General features: G+C 40.5%; 1 protein-coding gene and 1 non-coding gene across 2 annotated transcripts; both read left to right on the plus strand.

Moving 5' to 3' along the window:
• Positions 1 to 378: 378 nt before the first annotated feature.
• rps6ka6 (ribosomal protein S6 kinase A6) lies at positions 379 to 18179 on the plus strand. Its single transcript, XM_023959341.1, has 22 exons — positions 379 to 724; positions 2642 to 2701; positions 2767 to 2883; positions 2955 to 3036; positions 3117 to 3197; positions 4303 to 4382; positions 4970 to 5076; positions 5363 to 5400; positions 5782 to 5924; positions 6003 to 6073; positions 6152 to 6240; positions 6408 to 6472; positions 6828 to 6930; positions 7075 to 7199; positions 8709 to 8831; positions 10363 to 10452; positions 10530 to 10688; positions 11230 to 11391; positions 11489 to 11565; positions 13192 to 13309; positions 14336 to 14476; positions 16981 to 18179. The coding sequence occupies exons 1-22, from the start codon at positions 698 to 700 to the stop codon at positions 17104 to 17106; spliced, it is 2184 nt and encodes a 727-aa protein (XP_023815109.1). The 5' UTR covers positions 379 to 697; the 3' UTR covers positions 17107 to 18179.
• Positions 18180 to 25033: 6854 nt separating this feature from the next.
• trnal-caa lies at positions 25034 to 25116 on the plus strand. Its single transcript has one exon. It is a non-coding gene; the product is annotated as a tRNA-Leu (tRNA).
• Positions 25117 to 25570: the final 454 nt, after the last annotated feature.

Genomic DNA, 25570 nt, shown 5'->3' on the forward strand with positions numbered 1-25570 from the left:
GTGGAAAAGCTAAATGTAAAGTGGATGAGGTTTAAGCCTCTTATATATCCACTTGAATCAGGAATGGGCAGGCTTATGGTTCAAAGGCTTTAAAAACACTCAAAATCGCGCCCTGCAGATCTTAAGCTTTGATCCGGGACACGACAACTTTAGCCTAGGTTGCGTCAACACGTTTTGCCTGCAACAATTGTAGGGTCTGCTCCGGTTGCAACTAAACTCGCCATCGTCCACCGGATGCGGGTTGGTCGCTCAGGACGAACTCCGTTCCTGTGTCCACCTCCACAAACACTCACGACCACCACATCTACTCCTCCCACGCCTCCATCTCCAGATCTGTTGCTTTGGTTTGAACGGGGGGGAAATCCTTTACTGAATTGCGTCATAAATACGTCAATAAACTCATTCACTGACAGTCAGGTACCACAGGAGCCGCCATATTCGCATCTATTGCAGTGTAGCGGCGTTTCTCTCTGCGAGCGTGCCGTGTGTGTGGTCCGGCCAACAACAACAACAGCGGACTCCCCTCCCTCGGATCCCCATCCCGAGATTGGTCCACAGCCACGCAGCCAGCATCCCACCATCGAAGTGTTATCAGCCCGACTTTCACGGACGAGGGGGAAAAAACAAACAAACATGCAACGTGGAGAGGGGGTCTAGGTGGATTACGATGCCTTAGACTTAGGAATCCTGGCACAAGATGGAGGTTAACAGCGTTAGCAGCGAGGTAAGTGGATAAAGGCGTCTTTTCTGCCTTTTTATTTATGGTTAGCGGTGTGTTTGCTTCGTGTTGTCCCGGTGAAGTTGTGCCCTGTGAAACTGGGTACAGCATGAAATTTGCGTCACGACCTGTAGCCGTGATGCATGCTAAAAATGCTAAATAATGCTAACATCTCGTTAGATGTTTATTTTTGTTCCACTGTCAGGGATTACTAGTCACTTAGCAATCTGTTTGAGCTCCCTGGTCCGTTTCTCCTACATAATTGGGAGATTTCGTCCAGTGACATGAGCACTTTTGCTTTCTTTTGTTGTTATTTAATGCCTTTACAAAGAGTTAGTAGTTAGCTTAGCGCGTGCATCTTTAGCATGTGCTAGCTTGCTGCTAGCAGACAGAATGCCGACTCGAAACTTGGAGAGAAGTTTATTTTTTTTTATGTCATTGTTCCAAAAGTATGAATTATTTCAACATCATAGGACATTGATAACACACCTTGTAGTTTAAATGTAATTACTATAGACAAACGAGGCATTGCCTTTGAGATTGAGTGGTGAGTTAAGCGTTTATAAACAAGGTTATAACTAGAACACTTAGTGTAATTAAATACACGTTGCAGCCGATTAATTGTATTTAGAGCTTTAATTTGAGCTACACACTGAAGAATAAACGTGTAGGTTTAGTTGTTTTGTGCAGAGTAAATTCCTGTCAAAAGGCTGACAGGTTTGAGAAGTTTCCCACGCAGAAGGGTAATTTTTAGCTGTAAATTTATCTCCTCATAACTAAGTAAAAGTTTCTGGATTCTGTGCATAGGTTTTTAGATAACAGCCTGCCTTTCCAATTTCATTCAAGAGTTGATGCAGCTTATTGGTTTGAGCAGGGAATTGCTTTTAACCTGTCATTTCTTTGGTTTCTACTAAACTCTGGATATGTTTAATGATCGGTCATATCTCTGATCTCCATCAGTGTCTGTGAATTTGAGACCTGCTTTTTCAAAAAGGCCGGTGCTGCTAGTGCAGGCTGCTCTCTGTGACAAGCCGGGCTCAGCCACAGCAAAGGTGGGAGTGTAAATTTATGTGCGAAAATTGACACAAGAACTGGGCCTGATGCAGTCTATGCTCCAACCAGCCTGGATGCTAGATTTCCCAGAAGGATGAAGGTTTTGTTTCCAGTGTCTGGGCTCTGAAATGTGAACCTAACACGAATAGGATGCTGGTTGTTGTTCTGTAGGAGTAAGAGATAGACTGAAAAAGTGGTTTATTTGGTTTCTGGGCTGTGGATGTGAGTGCATGGGTGGCTCCACCCACTGAGTGGGTTTGCGTAGTGCTATGACTCATCCTCCCTCTTTGGAGTCTTGGTCAAATTCAGCACACAAAAACACACTGAAGCGAAGACGTAATGCAGGCAGCGTTACGCTGAAAAGTTAAACGTCTGATTGTTTCACTTTGGGGGTTTTTGTAATAGGATTTGTGTCCCAGTGCTGACATCCAACTTTTAAATGGCTCTACTTGATTAAAAACAAAAACAAAAAGGGGATTCATTTAATTTAAAAAATGGTAATCTGTCTTAAATCGGATGAATCTCCACAAAAAAACAGATCTTGTTTTGTCTTTGGGGATGAATGCAGACATTTACACATCTTTTTTGTGTTTAGAACACTGATTATGAGGTGATGTGCAGGTTGAGAGCTGGTCAATATGAAAGTATAGGGTTTGACAACAAACAGAACTCGAGTAAGAACTGTGAAAGTGCAGCTTTTTGCTCGTGACTCATCGTTTTTTTTTTTTTTTTCAAACCCTGCCATCATACATGTGGGCGTGCAGCGGCTGTGCTCTTCGTCCTGTTCGATGAGAAGCAACTAGGACTACGCCTGGTGAAGTAGTTTGCCGTTGACGTCTTTTCATTAAAACCTTGTTAATCTGGCTGCAGGTCAATGGACATCAGATCATGGATGAGCCCATGGAAGAGGGAGAGTCTTTCTCAAACTGTGTAAGTACAGCTGCACTCCAGGAGCTCCTCGTTCCCGCAAACCTCTCACACTGATGTTTGTGTAGGACGAGGGGACGTATAAGGAGATTCCTATCACGCACCATGTGAAAGAGGGCTGCGAGAAAGCTGATCCGTCTCAGTTTGAGTTGCTCAAAGTCCTCGGTCAGGGCTCTTTCGGCAAGGTGAGGTTATCTGCTTGCAAGTTTCCATCACATTTTTACGCTCGTCTAAATTCCCCGTCTGTTTCTCGCAGGTATTTCTTGTCAGGAAACTCGTCGGTCCGGATGCATCTCAATTATATGCAATGAAAGTATTAAAAAAAGCATCTTTGAAAGGTAAAACCGAGTCTCCCAGCATGTTCCGTCCACAGCGTCGAGTTTCTGACTCACTGTCCCTCCCTGCATCTTCTCTTCAGTCAGGGACAGAGTTCGCACCAAGATGGAGAGAGACATTTTAGTGGAAGTTAATCATCCCTTCATAGTGAAATTGCACTACGGTAAGAGACACTACAATATATGCCATCTTACAGAGTATTTTACAGGCATTGGAGATGTGTACAAAATGAAAAAAAAAGATTTTCAAAGACCTGCCTTGATGAAAATGGTGTTTTTTGATATTTTTAACGTGTTTTGGAGGCATTTTTCTGACAAAGGACATATTAAAAAAATTAAGCCTAAAGCTGCCTCTCTGAATTATTCTTTACTCAAATCATTGTGAATCAGTAGCAGACGAAAAAAATACTGTTCGAAAAAAAAGCTAGCTGGTGAGCATGTAAACAGAGAGCTCTCAGCAAGGAGGGGAGAAAGGGGGTAAGGGTTGCTCCGTACCAACGGTTCCGCCCACAACTCAAAGTGAAATTTCGAATGAACTCCTGCCGCTCTGCAGAAACGATGCTGTAGAAAACGACAGGTTTAAAAAAAAAAGTTTTCCTAAAAACTGGATGATCAAAATGCAAACGACCACTGGGAATGCTTTAACAATAGATCAAAAGATGACTGGAGTGGGTCTTTTAAAGAACTGAACCATCTGACCATATGCATGCCAAAACTGCCAAAGATAGAGCAATAAGCTTTAGCATATTAGTACTATGAATGAAGATTTCAATGTAAGAGTAATTCCACAAACCCTCAAGGTTTTTACCTTTTACTCGAGTGTTTTTATTCTGAAAAGCTTTCAAGGCTCTGAACTTTCTGTCCAACAAAGGAGGCTGTAGCAACATCTAAATGAAGAATTCAGTCGGCAGTTAAATCTGCTGATGTTTTTGTTCATTCCTATAAGAACACACTACATTCATGCTTATCAATGGGAGGGCGCACTTGAACCTGAAGCAAAAATGCAAACCTCTGAGTTAAAAATAGTTACATTTGTTTATCAAAGGCTTAATACGCAGACATACTCATCCACATCAACCACAATTGCAGAATTTAAAAAAACAACAACATAAAAATACCTTTACTTGTTTTTTTTTTTTTTTTAGAAAGCTTGAATAAAAATTGAAACCACAGAAACAGAAAGACACAACTGTCAGTTTTTAAGCTGTGTAAGGCTGAATGGGACTCCAATGAAAAAACATAAAAGCATTTCTTTCTCCTATTCGCCAGCCTTTCAGACAGAAGGGAAGCTGTATTTAATACTGGACTTTCTCAGGGGAGGGGATGTATTCACTCGCTTATCCAAAGAGGTAAGCTGCCATTCATCTGCTGTAGACCCCATTTGACTTTTATTTACTTCTAGTTATTTTGCTAATATTTTGTTCATAATGTGAAGGAAATGTGTTTGTCTTTATTTGATAAAGATGATTATTCTCATTTGCTGTGATAGCTAAGCTTTTTAAAAACAGCATTAAGTCATTTAGGAGGTGCGTTTTTAGGGCAACAGGACAAACTGAGGATGAAGCCATTTATTTGTCGTTAAAGGAGCCGTCATCATTCTGTTTGCCTCTGATTTAAACCTTAGCACACGAGATACTTTCTTGAAAATCTTCATTTTGCTTCTAAAACGTGTCATGTGCAGGTTCAGAGAAGTGTTTGCTGTGTGTGATGATTCTTTAGATAACACATAAAAAGCTTGCATTAGAGGCAAAGCTGCTTGTAGTTTTTGAAATCAGCATCTTGTAACCGTTCTGCAATGTTGATGTTGTGACAATAATCTGTTTTCTCTCTTTGTGGCAGCTGAAGCTCAATACTGGAGTGTTTTTTTTTTCTTCTTCTCTTTGCTTCTGAATTTCTTTTCAGAGTTCAGAGAGTAAATTTGTCCAGTTCTTAATAGGTTATGTTTACAGAAGAAGATGTGAAATTCTACCTTGCAGAGCTGGCCCTGGCCCTCGACCATCTGCACAGTCTGGGCATAGTTTACAGAGATCTCAAGCCAGAGAAGTATGGACCACAAGCCATACCCTACATCATAAAGAAGATATATTGTACATGTATTAATACACTTAAAAAAATGTAATCTGATTTTTCTTTGGTGATAACTAAAGTATTTTAAATTAAACCAATTATAATTCCAATTTCTCATATTTAAGATCAAATGTTTCATAAAGGCTGAGGCCACGTGAACTTTTTAGAGTATTATATACTTTTAAAATATAAAGATAAGTGTTTTATGCAGAAAAAAAGATCTATTTTGTTTAAGTTTCTATTAAAACGTTTTGTCTTTCAGTATCTTACTAGATGAAGCTGGACATATAAAATTAACAGGTAAGAATTTATGGAGGTGGAAAACCATAACCCATTTGGCAGCTGTTTTACTATTTTATTTCTTTTCTTTTTTGGCCACTGTTATATGCCGCCTCTGAACTTTATCAAACCATGTATAGTAAAAAAAAAAAAAAGGCTTTTTCTAGTCTAGTCTGCTCCCCAAAATGAACAACAACAAAAAAAATCCAATTAACTTTAAAAGCTTGAAGGAAAATGACTCCTGAGGTCTCTAAGGTTAAAACAAATGTCATAATAATGTTTTTCCCACTCGCTTTTTCTGTTCAATTAAATGTTTTTTTTTTTTGTAGATTAAGCCTTTAATCAATATATATATATATATATATTTAAAATATTAGCGCTTTATATATTTATTTCTTGCAGATTTTGGCTTGAGTAAAGAGTCAGTAGATGCGGATAAGAAGGCTTATTCCTTCTGTGGTACGGTGGAGTATATGGCCCCTGAGGTGGTCAACAGGAGAGGACACACCCAGAGTGCAGACTGGTGGTCTCTGGGAGTACTTATGGTACATAACCAACACAAGTTTAAACATATTCGAATATATTTGCGTGTTTTATTCATTTCCTTCTCCACGCGTTTGCAGTTCGAGATGCTAACAGGGACGTTACCGTTCCAAGGGAAAGACCGCAATGAGACCATGAACATGATTCTGAAGTGAGTTTGATGACTGTTGTGCCTGTTGTTTTGGTTTTTGGCTCATGCTGACCTGCTTCTTTATTGTTTTCTCCTCAGAGCTAAGTTGGGAATGCCCCAGTTTCTGAGCTTGGAGGCCCAGAGTTTGCTAAGAATGCTGTTTAAACGTAACCCCGCGAATAGACTCGGTAAGGAAAATGAGTCGTTTACCTCTCAGTAAAAAGCATGCCAGCACGCTGGCATCCACGCAAGCGATAAGCAGCCGGCCGCCGGGAGCAGGAAGGTGTCGATCCTCTGAAAACAATCAAAGAAAACACGGCAGGTTAACTGAACCCCAGTGATTTTGTGTCTTCAGGCGCCGGCTCTGACGGGGTGGAGGAGATCAAACGGCACGCTTTCTTCTCCACCATCGACTGGAATGTAAGCGGGCGCACTTCTCGATCCCACTTCTCACATCCAACTCCCCAGCTTCTGTTGAGGTTTCACACCTCACAAACGTTTGGCTTGATGACTCGTGGCCACCAGTCCTGGCCGCAGCAACCATGTTGGTGTGTGTGGGAGTCTGGGCAGCGGTCCAGTTCTCGCTGTGCGTGCACTAATAGCCCTGTGTGAGTGTTTAAGAGCCAGCAGGATGCTATTGGCTGGACTCTGCCGTGGAGGGGATTGAAGGGGGGTTAATCTTGGACAGGGCTTGGCGCTTCTCCCTCTCACGCATGTTCACATGCGCACCGCAGCGTATGCTTTATTTTTAACATGTTTGTGTCTCTGCCTGTAGAAGCTGTACAGGAGAGAGCTTCAGCCCCCATTCAAGCCCGCAGCAGGCAAACCAGATGACACGTTCTGCTTCGACCCAGAGTTCACTGCTAAAACGCCTAAAGGTACACCCACACACACATGTTCTGCTCACAAACAGCTGACCCTCCCACACCAATGGAAACGGATGCACAGAAATGCAGCTCCTGAATCTATCAGGTGTTTGTTTTTTATTGCTGTTCATGTGATGAATTGTTTTGCTTGTTAAGACTCCCCAGGGATCCCGCCCAGTGCAAACGCCCACCAGCTTTTTAAGGGCTTCAGTTTTGTAGCCCCGGCCCCGATGGATGAAAGCAAGAGCTCGCCGATGCTCAGCATTCTGCCCATAGTCCAGGTTAATGTGCTTCAAACACGCTCGTGTTTTTGCTTTTTTCAAGTGTTTGACCAAGTAAGCTTTCATTGTCACACGAGTTCTCCAGAAACATCCTCCAGGTCAAAATAAAATCACATTTCCTGCATTTTTAAAATGGGGATTTTTGATTTGTAGAATCAATCTCTAAAGACCCACTCCAATGAAAATGGTGTTTTTAACATATATGAAGAAAATGAAAGTCAAAATGGCGGTTCTACGTATTTCCTTATTTAAATAGTTGTGAATAAGGTGTAGTAGACAAAAAAAAAAAAGCAGATTAATAGTGATGTAGAGATTACGCTGAGTGGGCCACAAGCTCCCTGCTCCAAGCGCTCAGGAATGGAGAGGGGAAGTGGGGCGGAGTTGCTCCAGGCCAACATTCCCATCCACAACTTAAACATTTCTAATGAACTACTCTGCTAAACTCTGTCCTAGAAAATGGCACAGATTTTTTGATTTTGGCTGAAAAGGGCATAATCATAACTAAAAGACCATTGGAAACACTTTTAAAACTGCTCAAAAGACGATCGGAGGACTGTGTACGGTGATGCATTTCCTTTAAAGTGTAACTTTAAACAGATTACAATCCCCAAAACCAATCCAAGAACTGAATCTCATTTCAAACCTAGAAGATACTGTGGAGACCGTAGAATATAATTTCACATAGACACACAACTGTTGAATTGACCTAAAATGGTTTGTGTTGTGTATGGATCGATACAAATACAGCTGTACCTTCCAAATATTTTGTGAAATATTTTTGACTTTTTTTTTTAGCACTTTAATGATTTAAATCTTAAAAAAAGGCATTTTAAAAGATATTTTAACATCAAAATTGATATAAAAATGTGTTTTTTTAGGATTTTCACATTTTTCATCAGTGGAAAAAAAATCACATGCTGTATAATTTTGTTTTTCTTTACTTAATAGTCAAGCATAGAGGCAGTGAAATGATGGTCTGGGCTGCTCCGTGTTTAGAGATGTCTTACTTTATATCTAAGAATCTTTTCAATTTATTTGTTATTTTAAGGTCAAAGGAATGTAAGGAGTTTAAACTTTCAATTCATCTTCAAAATCGCTTCAGTTTGACTAAATTTAGATGTTTTCAAATAAGATTGATCACCAAAGATTGAGGCACAAACACTTTTTGGGTTGAAGAGCAATTTCTTTTAATGAGTTTGTTCTGGCGGTTTGGAGCCAAAATCATAAAACGTCAAATTTAATCCATTTTTGGATTCTATTTGATCAGGTCATGACATTTATTTGACGATCTACAAAATTTCATGTCGAACAAAATGTACAAAGACAACTAGTTTTCAAAAAGGGAGCAAATGGCTTTTCTAGTGAATGTGATCATGAAGTATGGTCTAAAAAATCTAGTCTGGGATGGTTTCTGAAGGACAGACAGCCGCAGGTGCTTTACTGTAACTGGTTTAATCGTTAAATGTTTCATAATCCATCGTGACACCTAATAGCTCCTGTCCTCTCCAGATGCACGGAGGCTCAGCCAAGTTCTCTGATCTGTACGAGCTGCAGGAGGACATCGGGGTCGGCTCCTACTCCATCTGCAAACGCTGCGTACATCAAGTTTCTGCCATGGAATATGCTGTGAAGGTGATGATGGGGATCCTTAACCAACATTTTCATGCCCTTTAAACTTCACTTGTTTATTTAGCTCTTGAGTGGGGTCATCTAGACCAGCGGTCCCCAACCCCCCGCCCGCGGGTCATTTGGTACCGGGCCGCACAGAAAGAATAAATAACTTACATTACTTCCATTTTAAGTAGTAGGTAATGTAAGTTATTTACCCTACATTACTTCCATTTTGGGCTGCACGGTGGCGCAGTGGTTAGCGCTCTTGCCTCACAGCAAGAAGGCCCCCGGTTCAAGTACCGGCTGGGGGACATGAAAAAACACAACATCAATGGGGGACTTTTCTGTGTGGAGTTTGCATGTTCTCCCTGTGCATGCGTGGGTTTTTTCCGGGATCTCCGGCTTCGTCCCACCGTCCAAAAACATGCTACATAGGTTGATTGGCAACTCTAAATTGTCCATAGGTGTGAGTGTGAGAGTGAATGGATGTGTGATTGAGGATATTCTACCCTGCGACAGACTGGCGACCAGTCCAGGGCATCCCTTGCCTACGCCCAAGTGGCCGGGATAGGCTCCGGCAACCCCGTGACCCCGAAAGGGAATAAACGGTTAAGAAGATGAATGAATGAATACTTCCATTTTATTAATTTCGGAATCTAAAAGATGTTTTATTTTGAAAAATTGCCCGATTCTCTGTTACATCCGTCTATGTCACTCTTGACGGCCAAGGCCGTCAAGGCGCTCTGCTCGGTCACGTGATAGGTTACCGCTAAAATAAAACCCAGGAGTTAGCAAAAAAATAAAAAATGAACGTCTTTGTAAAGTTTCTTTGCCAAGGGGAAAACGCTCAGCCTGGAGACAAAAGAGGAGCCTTAGACTTCCAAAAAGAGAAAGTTACATTTAATAGACAGTGCTTCTTTTTTGCACCATGAGTGTGGGAAGAGAAGAGGAGGATGACACCTGTGCGATGTACAATGTTGTGCGTGTCAAAATAAAAGCTCGGGTTTCGTGTTGTCACATCTCTTCCTTCTTCGTAGTATTGCTACTAAAATCACCTGCCTAAATTCGAATGACCAGTCCGTGACAATTTTTGTGATGTCATACCGGTCACTGGCGTCAAAAAGGTTGGGGACCACTGATCTAAACCCCACAAAACAGTGTGCTGAACCTTTTTCCTTCAATGATTTGTGATCTTCACTGGTTTCCATGGATTACTTAAAATCCTCTTCACCTTTATCCACCTTTGTCATGGTAGGGAAAACACGTCAATGTAAAAGTGGGGTCATTTTGACCCCACAAGATAGCACAAGGGTTTAAAAAAAAAGTGTGTGTGTGCATTTTATTTTGAAAAGCTAAAGATTTAGATTAAGCCATTAAACCAACAAAAGTTGAATCCAAATTTAGAATCTTTGGAGTGATTCCAGATGCATGATGCTGAAATGACGGCTGATGTGCACACCAGAGCACCACAAGAGGGCAGCGTAGGCTCAGACTAGAAACATTCTCTCAGCTGCTTCTATTAACTACTTTTGTTCGCTTTCTTTTTGTTCAGATTATCGACAAAAGTAAGAGGGACCCCTCGGAGGAGATCGAAATCCTGATGCGATACGGGCAGCATCCCAACATCATTACCCTGAAAGATGTCCGTTGGGATTTTTTCAAATATTCTCCAGGTTTTTGTAGAGTGTAGAAAAGTGTGTAATGCTGTGCGTGTTTTAGGTGTATGACGAGGGCCGGTACGTGTACCTGGTAACTGAACTGATGAAGGGAGGGGAGCTGCTGGATCGAATCCTCAGGCAGAAGTTCTTCTCTGAACGAGAGGCCAGCGCTGTGCTGTACACCATCACCAAGACTGTTGACTACCTCCACTGCCAAGGGGTGAGGACACGGGTGGCGCAGAGACACATGTAGGGGAGGAAGACCCCCTTAGGCGTTAGGCACAACTGCCCTCAAGGGTGCACACGGCTGTCTGAGGGCGAAAAATTAGCACACTTGTACAGCCCTACAGTCATGCTACGACCTGTCGCCGTAGCGTGACTTAATGTCCAGAAAACCTAACATCACCGTCCTACAGGCACACCCTAGGCGCATGACATTCGCACATGCTCAGTAAGGGACCTGTACACGCACCTTACTGATGACTGGCTAAAATGTGGTCTAAGAACACTGGACGTCAGCCTTGCCTGTACGCCATAAGTGCGTCCAACTTACGATATCTTTACAATCCATTAACCACTTGTGCGGCAATGGTACGTTCCATTTTCAGTGTGTCCCTTTAGGAGGTTGTATGAGCCTCAAAGGAACAGCAAGACACACCTTCTCTCCCCTTAAATGTGGCCCAGACAACCCCAAAACCTGCAGTCAACTCCTTATATAGGTGGATGTGACTCAGACTTTCTTTCCTCCTCCGTTTCTGCAGGTGGTGCATCGAGACCTGAAGCCCAGCAACATTTTGTACATGGACGACTCTGGAAATCCAGACTCCATCAGGATCTGTGACTTTGGCTTTGCTAAGCAGCTTCGTGGAGGCAACGGCCTCCTGCTCACCCCCTGTTACACTGCCAACTTTGTGGCACCAGAGGTGAGACTCATCTTTTTAACGCACTAAAAAGTAAATTATGTAAAAGGATAAAGATAGTGGTTAATTGGCTCCTAACCTTGTGTTTCTGTGTGTGAAGGTACTAATGCGGCAAGGATATGATGCAGCCTGTGACATCTGGAGTCTTGGTGTTCTGCTGTATACCATGCTGGCCGGGTACGAGTTCATCAGGGGCTGCTGGGAAAATTAAGGCACTTTTAGTGCCAAGTTAAATAACTTTTTATTTATTTGAGGCTATGAAACTTTTTTTTCTGTTTTCTTTTTAAAGAAAAAAAAAGAATTTCCTTGTTAAAAGTCTCTGCTATGTCCTGTTGAAATATAAACTCTAAAATCTGGCTAATAAATAGAAGTTGTGTAGTCATACTGTGTTGACTTGAAAATTAAAATGTAATCTTTAATTTATTATTCAAATTAAATGACTTTGATATTTTGGGATAAAATCTTGGCAGTTATTTTACCAAAGCTCCCAACCTACTAAACAAAAAATAACTAAAAAAACCTACCATGTTCAAGATTTGGTCCCTCTGTGACCTACATTTAATTATTTATTTTAATAAAAGGTCCCATGATTTTATTCTTGTTTTTATTTTTACCTTCTCTGGTTAATGCGGGACAGCAAGCCTTCAAACTCAGAGCGAGAACACAGATGCGAGGAACTCAATTGGGAATTTTTACTTTAGGTTTAATTTTAACTCCATGCAGCCAACAACACAATCCAGCTTTGGACGCACTTAAAATATGTGCGGTCAACGCAGCAATGTGCCATCTGCTCTTCTCTCGTACCTGAGCTTGTGCACGCTGGACGGGGCAGATGTGCAACGTGCATGCGCTACTGAGCGTCTTTGCCGCAGTTTGATTGACAACAATTTAAAAGGAGAAATAGTCAGAAATGCCAAAATGGCTAAAATAAAACGTTTTTTTTTTTAACATTTGTTCTCTCTCATCAGAAAAAAGCCACACGTACACATCAAAAACTCAAAATACATGATTTTCATCGGAAGCAAACTTTAAAGTCCAAAATTTATTTAAACGAATTACACATGTACGTTTATATGAGTCTATTTATATGTTTTTATTCAACATAACTCAATGGTCTCTAGTACAATATATTATTAACAACATTGGATGGATATTGTAGACTTTATATATTTAACATTTTATTTTTATTTCTAATTCTGGATTTTATATATTATTTTAAAAACTTGGAGAGCATCATAATTTTTTTGTTTATTAAAACAATAATAATAAATGATAGATTGTAAATCTGAAACCCTGCAGATATCAAATGATAACAGTTTATTGCACCCTGCCTGTATTCATCATTTTTTGACATTTGGTATTTCTACACAAAACGCAAAATTATCAAAATGTTGATATAATTTGACATCCATGTTTTTGTTATTATTATTAGATTGTAATATTTAAAAAACCAATCGGTTAGTTTTTATGGGATTTCAGCAGGAAAAGTGAAACAATTAAGAAATAATCTTAAATTGGACTCTTTTTCTTAACAAAAGTTTCTATTGCAGAGAATTGAAGCTTTCTATAAAAGATTTTTTTCAGGTATTTTCTATATATATGTATATATATATATATATATATATATATGTTGGTTGTCTAATACTTGGGATTCTCTTAATAGAAATCATGAATCCACCAGAGAATACTGGTGACTGGAAAAACCTTGTTTTCTTTTTCTTATTGTAAGCAATGTAGAGCTTTTTTTTATTCACGTAAAGCTTAAAATTATCCCTAAATATTTGTATCCCCTCTGATTTTCAGGTACACACCTTTTGCTAACGGGCCAAACGACACACCGGAGGAGATTCTTCTCCGGATAGGTTCTGGAAAGTTCTCCTTAACGGGCGGCAACTGGGACACTGTTTCAGACTCCTCCAAGGTGCAGAAAGTAACCCTGAACCCCTGCAGAGAGGAAGCTTAACTATGAACTCGTCTTTGATGCTGCAGTGACAGCTCTAATGCTGCATTCACACCGGACACGACTCGCATCTGGGGCGTCAACTTTCAATGTTCAATCAATTTACAGACACAGACTGAGGTCCTGCGATGTGATTTCAGCGTCGGGCGCGACGTGTCAACCAATCAGGGACTCTGATCGAGTTGGACACGTGACGCTTTCACGTGTCCAACTCGATCAAAGGGTAGAAAAATAAATCCAATATGGCTGCTTGATGCAAGAATGTTTATACATCCATTTTCTTAACTGGTTACCATTGGGCGAAGGCGGGATACAGCCTGTACAGGCAGCTAGCGATCTGGCGTGCTACAACGGCACCCGGGGTCCGGCCAGACCCTGGGCAGTGGCGTTCGCTAGCTCCAGCTCCATGGGCCCTGTGACATGCTGATGACCTGTCCAGGGTGTATCCCGCCTCCGTCCAACAGTAACCGGGATAATCTCTGGCAACTCGGCGTAGCAATTCAATTTAATTCAATTTTATTTATATACCCCAATATTACAACAGTAGTTGTCTCAATGGAGGAAGAGGATCGAATGCCGCTCCTCCGGGTCCTGCAGTAGGACCCAGCGGTGTGGTTTGACCACTAACCCTCTCGGGTTAACCATATACAGACGGAAGTAAAAGGGCTGTAACCCAGGTGCACTTCACTCCCGCACCGGGAGAGACTGAAGGATCTGGTGATCCCCTCTGTAAAGCTCCCCAAAACATATAAAGCATAGGAACTCGCTCAACATCATCCACGGTTTCCATGATGTGGTAATGAAGAGTAACATTGACGGTGTTCTCGGGGCGTCAAGGCGGCGAGCGGTAAATTTGACTTGCGTAAAAGGAGAGGCAGCAGACGCGAATTTGGTGCCCGAATCGCGTCCGGTGTGAATGCAGCGTAATGGTCCTTCAGAGGTTTGTGTTTGTTCTCTCCTGACTCTGTATGTCATTTTACACATCAGGACCTGCTGTCCCATATGCTCCATGTAGACCCTCATCAGCGATACACGGCCGAGCAGGTCCTCAAGCATTCCTGGATCACATGCAAAAATACACTACCACACTTCCAGCTCACGCGCCACGACGCGCCGCACCTCGTCAAGGTCAGTCTGAAGAGTCCAAACCGTGTCAGTTTAGGGGGCGTTGTCATTTGTATAGCACCTATCAAGATACAAATCACAAAGTGCTTCATAGTAAAACACAGAATATAAAAAGAATTGTGAAAAAGCAATTTAAAAAGATAGGTTTTTAGCTGTTTTTTAAAAGGAAACACAGATTCTGCAGATCTGAGGCTGAGAAGAAGGGAGTTCCAGAGGGATGGAGCCACTGCTGCAAAGGCTCTGTCACCTTTAGTCTTTAACCGGGTTCTCTACACCATCAGCAGACCCTGGTCACATGATCTCAGGGACCTGCTGGGCTGCAAAAGCTCTTTTATATAGACTGGTGCTCGGTTAGTAGGAGCTGTGTATGTTAAAACCAGGATTTTAAAATGCACTCTGTAGCGGATGGGGAGTCCAGCTGGATTAAAAACGGGGTGACGTGTGAAAACTTGGATGAATTGGTTGCTTCTCTGCTTGGTTGTTTACCTTTTTGACCAATCAGTGTCATTCATTATGTATTTGTCTTTGTGGTGCTGAGAGTTGTGTCTTCTCCAGGATCACAGAAAAAACTTGTTTTATTTCATCTTTAATTATTGTTCAACTTTTGAAACAGTAAAAATCGGCTTCACATCTCATAAGACTCAAAAATGCAACAGTAGACACTGAGGCTGAAACTCATCCAGCATTTAAAAATGAGACTTTGAGGATCAGTAAGGACCAAAAAATGAACTGTTTCATGGATTTCAACTAGTAGTTTCAGACATTTTTTTTTCTTTTCAAAAAAAACAAAAATGAAAAAAAGTTTATTCATAAAAAATAAATAGGATGATAATTAATACCAGAAAGGTCATATTTCTACACAAACAGATTGCTAACGTGGTGTCAGATTCCATTGAAGACCATAACATCCCACAATATAGACTCTGTTTTATTCGCTATGAAGAGATATCTTGGTTTTTGCGCTTTAACTTCACTCTCCTTTGTTTTTTCTTTTGTTTTGTTTTTTGTATCTACTTTATTTTTTAATTAGTTTGAACCATTTTTCAAACTCCAACAACAAAAAAAACTGAACCCGATCAAACAAAAGTATCTTGGTTTCAAATATGTGATGAATAAGTGAGAAATGTCAAGATGTGTGTGTGAATGTGTATGTTTACACATCTGAATGTGTTTATTCTGAAGCTTTTTTTTTGCAAATAAAAAAACCCAAATATGTCCACAGAATGAGGTTCAATTTCGTGAATATTGCTGAAGAACTTCATCCTTTTTTTGTGGTTCATTTCACACCCACTCCTAAAAATGAAACCCTCTATAGTTTGTACCGCTTCCGATGATTAGTGACCCATAAAATGAAAAAATCTAGGTAATATAGGCAACTCTCGTCATCACGATTGTTTGGCTGGAGATTTTCTTGTTTGCAATTTTCTTTACTATATCGCGGTTCACCTTTTGTTTTTTCTTTTGCATCCTGATTGGTTGTAGACCTTGTCTTGATGCCTTCAATTTGCCAAAACTGCATAAATCTTTCATCACTTGCAGATCCTTGGTTTCATTTTATTATTCTGGACTTATTTCTCTGCAAATGTTTAAACTTTGAGAGTTTAAATGAGAGAGGAAATGATAAAAAGAAAGGTTAGTGTGTCTGAGGAAAGTATATAAAGTGTGTAGTGAGGGATTTAACAGCCTTAAAACATCGATAATCTTATTTTGCGGGTTTCCCCTGTTGAAAGTTATTTTTTAGGACATAACTCCCGCGATCAATGAGGGAAGATTATTAATGTCCTTTAGTTTACTTCCCATTCATCAGTCTGAATACTCAGGGCTTCAGTTAAAAACGTTCCAAGATAGACAAGAGTTTGCGTTCAGAGGAACTTGAATGGAAACAGTTGAATTAAACATTTAGGGTCAAAATGTGCACAACTCAGTTAATTTTCAAATGTAGGACGGGTCGGGCAAAAACTTTCCTGAAAAAAAAAAAAACTTCTTTCCTATTCATGAAACAGGAGCCCCAACAGATGCCTGTGTGTGGAACATCCTCACTTTCATCAGCACACAAAGAACTACACAAAAAGTTGTTGCCTCTTTTTGTTTGTAATCTTTCCTCTATGGATTTCTTTATCGACCGTCAACTACTTTACACCTTTTTTTTTTGTCCCCCATCTAATATCCCACTCTCACTCTTGTCTTCCATCTTATCCAAAAAGAAACGCACACAAGTATAATAAAAATAAAAGTTTAGCTTCAAATACAGAAGGGGTTTATACAAATATACACCTTGTGTGTCCAAAGCTACAAACCCCAAACCGTAACATCTGACATCCAATACAAGGGGCCCTAAGCTCCTGTTTACTCAACTATTGGATGGGTATAGTACAAGTATAGAAAAAAAAAAGAACAGAGTTATGAGAACGGTTTCTTTCTGTTACAGTTTATAGACCTGCATACAAACGATCAAAAGAAGAGGTGGAAATAAGGTGACATTGTTTTTCTTTTTTTGGTTTTATCAGGGAGCCATGGCTGCGACTTACTCAGCGTTGAGTCAGAAGACGAGTCAGCCGGTGTTGGAACCCGTGGCAGCGTCCAGTTTAGCCCAGAGACGCAGCATGAAGAAGCTCACCTCAACAGACATGTAGACGCTCGTCGCTCTCCCTCAGTTTTGGCCTCGTACCTAAAGACTCGGAAAACGCCAACGGACGCGCATGCACGCTCAACCCCCAAGTCTCGGCCAGTTCAAACTACTGTCTGCTTTCCCAGAGTATTTATTTGAATCTACCATCAGCGCGCCCCCCCCTGACACACTCTCAGACGTCAGAACAGGCAGACGGGAAGCGGTTAAGAAGAAGCGGGAAACTCACATATCTGTTACTGCTGGGAAGTTGTATTTACTTGTATTTATTTCCAGAGCTTTCATATGCACTCGCCCTCTTCGCCTTTCATTCTTTCTTCCTGGGTTTGTTGGAAGAAACACACCAGCTGATGTTCTCCTTCACTGTGATTGGCTGATTTGAAGCTGCTTTATTAAACTGTGTCCCATTCCCCCACTGCTCTTCATCTTCACCCTCCTCCCGCTCAGTTGATTTCATCTATATCTTTTTAACTTATTTTTTTTTTAGGATTGTGGCTGTTCTACAGTGCCAGCATAAATGTATCGACCGAGGAGAGTTTCAGATAAATATATAAAAAAAAGACTCAATTTCTGTTTTGTTGCAGATTAAAGCGATTTCTCAGGATCAGAATCATTAACCAGCACTTTGGGAACCGTCATGCATGTTTGATCAGAACCCATTTCCTCTCCATTCACATTCTTTCCCCCATTCAACTCACATGTTTGGTGAAACTTCGTGGAAAAAAAAAAGAATCACACAAGCTGCAGAAGGATGAATGCTCATGCCAAGACCTAAAGAGTTAGAACATGGGCTAATGGTTTTTTTAGACTGTGTTTACAAAAAAAAAGAAATAAATGTATGTGTGGATAGCTATGAAGATGAACAGCATGTGGGGCAGCAGTAGGGATTCTCTGGGAGCTGGACACACGGTCAAACCAGAGATGCTGAATTACAAGATATATTTCCATGGATATCTCTTCAAAAAAAAGACATTGTTGAAACTGTATAATATTGTATTTATTTCATTTGATTTTTAAAATTCTATTTTTCTTTCAAGTTCTGTATATATTGACATTAAAGATCATTATTGACATGCACAAGCTGTGGCCTTTGACCTCTGTCACCTCCAACCAAAGTTACTTTACAAAGTATTGAGGTGGGCTCTTATTATTGACCAAATACCCATTTGCTGCACCATTGTAGAAATGAATACTCCACAAAATTATGTGAGATTATATGAATGGATGACTATAATGACAGACCTCTTTTTTTATTTTTAAGAAGGAAAAACTGCCATTTTTTCCCCTCAGTATGCAGTTATCTAACAGAGGCCCATTTAGTAATGGACCGAACGTTGATCTCTTTTCCGTTGAGTTTAATTTGAACAAGCTAAAATGACTGCATCCTTCCAGATTTGTTCAAAAAATAGAGTAGGGCGAGAAAAACAATGACCCTAAGAGTTTATGTCATTCATTCATTCATCTTCTGTTCCGTTTGTTACTTTTGGAGTCACGAGGCTGCTGGAGCCTATCCCAACCACTCACAGGTGAAGGCTGGGGACACCCTGGACAGATCGCCAGGCTATCGCAGGGCCACAATCACACAGAGGGCGGGTGGCCGTGGTGCAGCGGTCAACCTCTGATCACTGTACTGCAGGTTCGATTCCTACATTGTTCGCCCTTCTGTCGAAGTGTCCCTGGGCAAGAGACTGAACCCCACCTTGCCCCTGGCGGCAGGTTGGTGCCAGTGTTCGGCAGCGTGTGAATGGGTTTGTGACTGTAAAGGGCTCTGGGCCTTCAGGGAAGGTAGAAAGCGCTATACAAGTATTTACCACTCACACCTATGGACAATTTAGAGTAACCAATTAGCCTGTGGAGCATGTCCTTGGACGGTGGGAGGAAGGCGGAGTCCCCGGAGAAAACCTATGCATGCAACCGGAGAACATGTAAACTTCATGCTGTGAGGCAAGAGCGCAAACCACCGTACCAACGTGCAGCCCGCCTCTCCATTGACAGAGTCTGGAAATGCATTTACAAACCTTACAAGAGAGGAAGAACTTAGTGAAAAGGGCACCGTTAAAGTAATCCGGACTGAAAATGCCCATTGTGGTTCTGTGGTTCAGCCTTCACTTCCACCTCTTTCACTGTCAGTGTCTTCTGGGTCTACTGACACAGATTTGCTGTCTCCTTCAGATTCTTCAAGCTCAGGAGCAATGTGGCCAGTCAATTTTCCTGTGCCTCAGTTTTCTTAGGACTCGGAGCCGAAACTTCAAAGAGGCAATGCTGCATGAAAAAGGATTGCACTCATTTCTGATTCAAAACTTAAATCAAACATTCTTGAAACCGTAGTGCAAGAAATCATCAAATACTAACTTCACTGCAGTGACAAGGAATTAAACGCTGTGGCAGAGGCTCTTGTCTCGCAGCATCCTTGCTTGAGTGACAGAGGTTCTTTCTTTGGACATGGTGGATGGAAGGCCAGTTTGGTAAATAAGCTTTCCATGTACCGCACTCATCTGAGAAAACTTGGATCTACTAAAGTGACTATCAATTCCCTGAAGAACAAGCCAGAGGGGGAAAACAAGTCCAGCAGCTTCCATAAAAAAACCTCGACGGTCAGAAGTGACTTATTGACCCCCACATCCTATTGGAGAATCAGACACAAGCCTGGAAAGACTGAAAGTTGGACTTCTTGATTATGTGACGAGGACCAATTCAAATTAATTTCACTTTCATGCAGGAGACGAAAAGTAATTTCCGAAGAGCCAATGGTTCCGGACTTCAAGACAAGATGGCCTGCTTTCTTTCACAAGAGTGAGGTTTGTAATACTATAGCATTCATCCTCCAATTATAAATACCAACAAAACATGTAACTGCTATGGTCCAGTCCCCTAGATTTTTCCTTGACATTTTTTTGCAGTTGTCAGATTAAGGCTTTATTTAAGTGCTTTCAGATAAATGCTGAATTTTGGAGGATAACCACCATGCTGCTTCAGTCCAGATTCCTCTCCCAGCTGGACATTCACACAGACAAAATGATGAAGGTATTCAAGAATCGAGGAGGAGGGATTAGAGCCAAACTGAAGCACATCCTGGAAAAGATTGAGATGGGTTGATTGGTTATCATTAATGTGCCCTAGGGACATGTCTGTCTAATTTAAGGTGCATTTATTATGTCGGCACTTCAGTTCAAAACAGACACCTTAAAAAAGAACATTAAAAATATTCCAGAAAGGTTTATAAACTCTCAAAATCTTGTATGTTAAGGGACACAGTGTAACTACTTTTTAACAATCTCACATTAACCAAAAAATTACGTACACAAATTAATCATCCTTACAACTATTCAGACAGGTGAGCCCCTGAATATAAATAACAATGTTTAATTATTTTTTTATTTGTGTCACAGATGGTATTTTACTGTAATTGCAAGGATAACCCAGATAAAATATTCCATAGAAAGCTTGAACCATAAAAAAAAAAGAGTCATCCAAATTTCAACTTTGTAACCCCTCACAGTGAGGATTTCACTAAACCATAATGTCAACTAAATAAGAGCCCCACCCAAAAAGATTTTCAATTTTTAAGTAACAATCAAGCAACATTTGTATTTTAAAATTGAGTATACAAAATCTCACATAGCTTTTATCCTTGGACTTCACTCAAGTAATTTGGATAGTTTCCAGAAGTCTCAAACCAATTTATAAAGTAACTGTCTCTTTTCAGACTGAGGACACTGAGGTTCTAAGAACTCATCTTAAAGGGTCTGTGCATATACCTCCAGGAGGACCCTGCACACCTGTTCACGGAATATCAGGTAAGTTCAACAAATGTAACATTGAGAGGAGAGTGTACTGTACTTCTTTGGAGTATAAGTTGCAGTTTTTTTTGTTGTTTGATTTTTTGCATAGTTTGGTTGGGGGACTTGTATTCAGGCTTTTAGACTTTTTTTCAATAAATAGGCTCTTTAATGTATATTCCCAACATTGATCAGTTGTTCTAGTGGTCTGTTTTCTCTAACAACCACCAGAGGGCGCTGTGGGTGTGTGTATGAAGGTTGGTATGCTACTAACAGCAATGCAGAAGATGAAGCACTCAATGACTGATATCGGTAGAGGAGACATCACGTGGTTCCTCATGGGAGGAGAGCACCGCCATCTTGGTGAGGTCAAGTTACCACTGCAGTGCATGCATGTGAACAAATTTTTTGCATAATCCCAGTTCATTGTGCGGGTTTCAACTGCCAATATCAGAAAAATGAGTCCATGAAGGAGGAAGGTATATCATTTCAAAGGCAAGTATTTTGATTTTTTCTTTTAATGTTGCAGGGGCTTCATTAATCATACACATGTTGACATGCACGATGCTGCAGGGCTATTATCAACATGCTGCATGATGTACGTATAATTTGCTGTCGACAAATGTACATTTTATTTTGCTAAACCTGTATACAGTATACTAGGACTAGGCTATTACAGTAATATAGATTTATACATTTCTGACTTAGTGACTGAACTTTTCTTGCAGGTTTCCAATGGATTCAGACTTAAGGAAAAAGAGGGCCTTAGCAATAAAAAGAGTTAACACAGATGGATCACTGTGGTTACCAACTAGCAATACAGTCTGGCTATGTTCAAAACATTTTGTGGAAACAGATTTTGATAAGAGGTCAGACTGTTTGCTTGAAACCCGACACCATAACATCTGTGTTACACAAATTGATCACTCACATGAATCAGTAAATCTATTTTTTTTTTTTTAGGGTAGATCTATTGTTCACTTTTGGACTTCTTTAGAATATTTATTTTATTATTATTATTATTAATAGACTTATTTTTATTATTATTTATTGACTTATTATTTATTTATTGTTATTATTATTATTGACTTATTGTTGGGTTTTTCTAAATAATTTAAATTACATGTCAAAGAGGCCTAAAACTTCTAAATGTTTAGAAATTATTTTTAAAAATTCTTTGTAATAATCTTTTTTATTTGTAAGAAGTCCTGTAACAATGCATTTTCATTAAAGTTTGAGCTTTTAAGGCTGACTGTTTATCTTCCTTAACAACAAATGATGTTTCTATATATATATTATATAAATAAATATAATATATTTACATATATGTATAAATATGTATAAATGTAAAAAAATATATAGTATATAAAAGCGACTTAGACACCACTGAAAGCAATAGAAATCATTGTCATGTGGGCGTCGTCGACCTCACCAAGATGGCGTCGCGCTCCGCAGCCGACGGCCAGGCTTCTAAAGCGGCCGTGTCATTGGAAGCACTGTTCAAAACATGGAATCTTCTTAGACTATTTGTGTTCAGTCATATATGTATTGTACGGCCATTAATGCATGAGGTTCGACAAGAAAATATCGGATTAAAAAAAAACCTATGCAAGTGATTATACCGTAATTTCCGGACTACAAGCCGCTACTTTTTTCCTGCGCTTACAGCCCTGCGGCTTATTCAGTGACGCGGCTAATTATTGGATTTTATTGGCGGCCGCCGTGTAAGTATTTTTGGACACAGTGAATAGTTTGAATTCTCTAACATCAAACACAAGTCACTTTTTTTCAACACACCTCTAAGCAGCCAAACAGCACGGACCTCACTTCAGGTCTTAGACACTTCAGTCATGGTTCAACAAAACGAAACACGCATGCCCAGCCGCATCCCAGAATCCTTTGGTGCCATTAGACCCAACGTGCACGTGATCGCCGCTACAATATGATGAAGCTTTCAAGATAAAAGCAATAATTAAAAGCAGCGTGAAAAAATCACCAACGGGTTTGGAAAAGCCGGTCAGCTGCGTGACGGAGAGAACAGCGCATGCTCAGGAGTGCATTTACCTCTGAGTCATAGTGACTCGGCTGGCTGCACGTAAATATGTGGCAATAATATCAGCCTTTATTTTGTCAGGACACGACTGGAAACACAAATTGACGTGGTCGTGTTAACGGTTTCTAAGGACTGAGCAGAGTTTTGCATTGAAACGCTCACAGCCTCCGTGTGAGCTGGAGACTGCGTGTCGTGTGAGCTGCGGGGCCGATGGCAGTCTGATGGCTCCCACACGTAACAACGCATCCGCCCCTCATACACAAAATGTACAGTATTAAGTCCGATTGCTCTGCACAGACACGATTTGCTCCGTTCACCGGTGCAATGGGGACGAAGCGCTCCTCCCTGTAGCCGCGCTGGCCAGAGCTGTCGGAGTAGATAGCCAGGGCTTACTCGAGGCGTCCGCGGACCAACAGTGTTTGTTGTGGAAGGAAACTTCTGACCCACGCGCCGCGAGGAGGCGCGCGTATCGCGCTGAGGCGCGCGCTTTTCAGTCGCCGCTGCTTTATTTTACTAGCGTGTTTTTAACCAGCCCTGTTACTCCCATAACGCTGCCGCGACACAAGTGGAAGGAGAGCTTTACCCGTTCGCCCCTCCATCTACTGCTGCTACTTGCTCATTCTTAAACACGTACAACAGAATGGCGAGCCGGGCGTTGGCCCCGCCTTTAGCCCCTAAGACTCATGGGAAATGGGGGATCGGGGATGTAAATTTCCTCATCATAACTGAGGGATGTAATGTTGATTTATATGGTTACTGTTTGTAATTTTATGTGTGATACCTAGATTGTCAATAAGTTAAAAAAAATAAAAATAAAATAAAAACCATAACTGAGGAACTTGTGAACAGAATAGAGGTGCATACTGTTTGGCAGATGCAGATAGACTTAAATACATGAGCCTGAGGCAAAAATGACTCCACCCACTGTGTGCTAATAAAGCACACTTACACTCTGAGTCAGGAAGTGATCCGTCGGGATGACAATGTTGCCTTATTCATGCGGCTTGTACCCCGACGCGGCTTGTGTATGTATAAAATTAGTTAAACACGTGAAAATGGGTGGGTGCGGCTAATAATCGGGTGCGCTTTGTAGTCCGGAATTTACGGTAATCTGTTTTATAATCTGCATTTATTTTTTTTTTCAATTTGATTAAAACTACTTATAATGAAATATTTTGTAATTGCAAACAAGTAGTGTTGCTAAAACATTTTATTGTTTGTTAAATGTTTGATAAAATTATGGAAAATTGCATAATAAAATCTTACTTGTCCATAAAAAATTCTTAGGTATAGTAAAAAAAGAAGCATTCTTTAAGGGAAAGCATGTTTTTATAGGCACAAACGATATCCATGATTTTTTGTATAAATGCGAGCAATGTGTCAGGTGAATAGTCAGTGCAAGAACAATAATGCCAGAGTGCGCTTTGTTGATTGCTACAAGTATACCTGTGGAAAATGCAGAAAGGAGATTGTGTGGCAGTGCCAAGTATGTGCAGACAATGTAGTGGGTTGAAGATATGACTTTGACCACATGATTTGTAGGCTTGTACATTTCAGTATTATGTCTGTAAAGAAGTGTCTTTTGTGCATGAACAATAAATCTCAGCCAAAAAAGATAAACCAAACTGTGGTGACCTCTTACTAGAAGTGACAGAAGTGAGGGGAAATAATGAAAAACTTGTGCAGCCACTTGGCTTGTTCTTTATGCATGCCTAAAGAACAGCCTAATGGCTGTGCTGTTCATGTGCAAACTATGTAGAAGGCTGCTCTTTGGGCATGCAAATTTTAACTAATCCAGCCACTTGGCTGTCCCCTGGACGTTGCAGGTAGAAAAGCCAAATGGCTGCTCTACGGACATTCTAGTGTTAAATGTTAAAAATGACCCAAACCATCACACAACCAACACAATGCCTGACAAATGATACATTATTTCAAATGTGATCTAAATACTTCTGCCATTATAGATAACAATAAAAAAAACCAAAACACTGTCCTTTTTGTGTGCCATAGCACTCTTTGTCCAAAGGTTTCTGAAATTATCTGTCATTTTTATTTTATTGGAATATTGATTGCAGAAAAGATGAACAGCTCTAATTTTTGCAACCAGGAGGGCTGAGTGGTTAAGGCGTTGGACTCAAGATCCAATGAGTGTTTGCTCACGTGGGTTCAAATCCCACTCCTGGTAGAGAAAAGATGTTGATAGGTGTACAGCATTATGGCATTCATGCTTCCATCAAAAATGTAAACTCATCCTTTACTTAAACATCAGTAGCTCAAATAATTCTCTTTGTCAAACATCTAAACTCCTTAGTGAACTTTGCAATGAGACTCACCAGCTGCACGAAGAATCCTGGACCTCCTTCAATTAATGATATTTCTTTATTAAAATCAAGACAATAATAAAAAGGTAGTTAATTTTATTTTATTTGATTATTTTTTTTGGGCTAATGGGCAGCAAGTTGTCAAACTGGGTCACGGACAGACAGAAACACCAAAGGAAGCAGCCGAGGATTTAGCTTTCGCTACATGTGTGAAGCTCACCGCATTGGGAGAGTCTGAATGATCACGTGAACCCAGACTTGGAGACGCGATTACTAATGCTTTAGTAGAGCTTTTAAAATTAATTAACCAGATCTCTA

This window comes from Oryzias latipes, chromosome 10 (genome assembly GCF_002234675.1).
Source record: "Oryzias latipes chromosome 10, ASM223467v1".
NCBI lineage: Eukaryota > Metazoa > Chordata > Actinopteri > Beloniformes > Adrianichthyidae > Oryzias > Oryzias latipes.